At 62.7% G+C, this 2,500-nt stretch overlaps 1 protein-coding gene across 2 annotated transcripts in view; it reads right to left on the bottom strand.

Annotated features, from left to right (window-relative positions):
- Window positions 1-2,500, bottom strand: part of LOC122249494 (uncharacterized) — a 9,834-nt gene that overhangs the window by 1,295 nt on the left and 6,039 nt on the right. For both annotated transcript variants that reach the window (XM_043010417.2, XM_086544963.1), the window contains exons 4-5: window positions 792-978; window positions 474-698 (exon numbers count right to left, since the gene is read on the bottom strand). In XM_043010417.2, coding sequence (XP_042866351.2) covers window positions 474-698; window positions 792-978 — 412 coding nt within the window. The remainder of the gene's footprint in view (window positions 1-473; window positions 699-791; window positions 979-2,500) is intronic.

Genomic DNA, 2,500 nt, shown 5'->3' with positions numbered 1-2,500 from the left:
TTCGTTTTCTTCTTCTTTTTCATTTTTCTCTCCTCCCATTTCCTCCCCCTCTGTCCTCCTTGTGCCATACTGGAAGATTTATGCGCTTGTGGATTTACAGTTGAATAATATGCTGCTATAAGATAATACTCTCCCTCTCTGCTTCTCTCTTTCTCTCCTCCTCCCTCAACTACATCCCTCCTTTACCCCTCTCTTCTTATCCCCCACACTCCTTTACCTCCAATGCAATCTGCTTGACATCCTGCAGGATCTTCGATCTCTCTGGACCCCTCCTTCCCCCTTCACCCTCACCCCCTCCTCCTCCTCTCCCCCTCTACCCCTTCCCACCCACCCCATCCCCATTCATATCCCCATCCCCATCCCCATCCTCTCCCCCTACACCCCTTCCTAGCCCCCCTAGCTCCCCCTCCACCCCTTCCCATTCACCTCCTCACCCCCATCCCCTCCCCCTCCACCCCTTCCGCCCCCCTTACCTCCAACGCGATCTGCTTGACGTCCTGCAGGATCTTCGACTTCTCGGGCGAGCGGAACAAGCTCTCGAAGAAGTCCCACTCGGAGAACTCAATGTCCAGCTTGAGGATGTCGATCGGCCGGTCGTTGTGGTCCAGGAAGTCCCTCACGGTCTCCAGGGTGCGGAAAAACGACTTCTTCTTGTCGCGATGGCTTGGGTGCGTCTCGTTGTGCATCTCCAGGTCCGCCTAGGCAAGTCACGTTCATATTTCAGATACTTTATTTCATTAATTTCAATGGTTACGCCCATACTCACGCCCTCACCCTCCCCTCATACTCACATCAATATTCTCCGCCCCGAGACCCAGAGCGAGGAAGTGCAGGTTATCCTTCACCAGGCCATTGTCCCAAGTCTTCATGGTCATGTCGAAGGCGTAGACGGAGCAGTTGAAGTAGGTCATGGCTGTGTCCCACGTGAGCTCCCCCCCGACGCCGAAGGAGTAGATGAGGCAGTTGCCAGGTTGGGGTCTGGAAGGGAGGGGGTAGGGGGGGTTAGGTATGGTTGGGGGGGAGGGGGAGGGAGGGAGGTTGCCAGGTTGGGGTCTGGAAGGGAGGAGGTAGGGGGGGTTAGGTATGGTTGGGGGGAGGGGGAGGGAGGGAGGTTGCCAGGTTGGGGTCTGGAAGGGAGGAGGTAGGGGGGGTTAGGTATGGTTGGGGGGGAGGGGGAGGGAGGGAGGTTGCCAGGTTGGGGTCTGGAAGGGAGGAGGTAGGGGGGGTTAGGTATGGTTGGGGGGGGGGGGGGGGAGGGGGGTTGGCAGGGTGGGGGCTGGGAGGGCGGAGGTAGGGGGGAGGGGGGGAGGGAGGTTGCCAGGTTGGGTCTGGAAGGGAGGAGGTAGGGGGGGTTAGGTATGGTTGGGGGGGAGGGGGGGAGGGAGGTTGCCAGGTTGGGGTCTGGAAGGGAGGAGGTAGGGGGTTAGGTATGGTTGGGGGAGGGGGAGGGAGGAGGGAGGAGGTAGGGGGTTGGGGTCTGGAAGGAGAGTAGGGGGGTTAGGTATGGTTGGGGGGGAGGGAGGGAGGAGGTTGCAGGTTGGGGTCTGGAAGGGAGGAGGTAGGGGGGTTTAGGTATGGTTGGGGGGGAGGGGAGGGAGGGAGGTTGCCAGGTTGGGGTCTGGAAGGGAGGAGGTAGGGGGGGTTAGGTATGGTTGGGGGGGAGGGGGAGGGAGGGAGGTTGCCAGGTTGGGGTCTGGAAGGGAGGGAGGTAGGGGGGTTAGGTATGGTGGGGGGGAGGGGGAGGGAGGGAGGTTGCCAGGTTGGGGTCTGGAAGGGAGGAGGTAGGGGGGGTTAGGTATGGTTGGGGGGGGGGGGGGGGGGGTGGGTTGCCAGGTTGGGGTCTGGAAGGGAGGAGGTAGGGGGGGTTAGGTATGGTTGGGGGGGAGGGGGAGGGGGAGGGAGGGAGGTTGCCAGGTTGGGGTCTGGAAGGGAGGAGGTAGGGGGGGTTAGGTATGGTTGGGGGGGAGGGGGAGGGAGGGAGGTTGCCAGGTTGGGGTCTGGAAGGGAGGAGGTAGGGGGGGTTAGGTATGGTTGGGGGGGAGGGGGGGGGGGGGAGGTTGGGGTTGGGGTCTGGAAGGGAGGAGGTAGGGGGGGGGGGGGGGAGGGGGAGGGAGGAGGTTGCCAGGTTGGGGTCTGGAAGGGAGGAGGTAGGGGGGGTTAGGTATGGTTGGGGGGGAGGGGGAGGGGGAGGGAGGTTGCCAGGTTGGGGTCTGGAAGGGAGGAGGTAGGGGGGGTTAGGTATGGTTGGGGGGGAGGGGGGAGCGGGGGGGCTGCCAGGTTGGGGTCTGGAAGGGAGGAGGTAGGGGGGGTTAGGTATGGTTGGGGGGAGGGGGAGGGAGGGAGGTTGCCAGGTTGGGGTCTGGAAGGGAGGAGGTAGGGGGGGTTAGGTATGGTTGGGGGGAGGGGGAGGGAGGTAGGTTGCCAGGTTGGGGTCTGGAAGGGAGGAGGTAGGGGGGGGTTAGGTATGGTTGGGGGGGAGGGGGAGGGAGGGAGGTTGCCA

The sequence above is a fragment of the Penaeus japonicus genome, unplaced genomic scaffold (genome assembly GCF_977035675.1).
Source record: "Penaeus japonicus unplaced genomic scaffold, GWHDUDI00000001_assembly GWHDUDI00000016, whole genome shotgun sequence".
NCBI classification, from domain to species: domain Eukaryota; kingdom Metazoa; phylum Arthropoda; class Malacostraca; order Decapoda; family Penaeidae; genus Penaeus; species Penaeus japonicus.
This window is presented reverse-complemented; position numbering and strand designations above follow the sequence as displayed.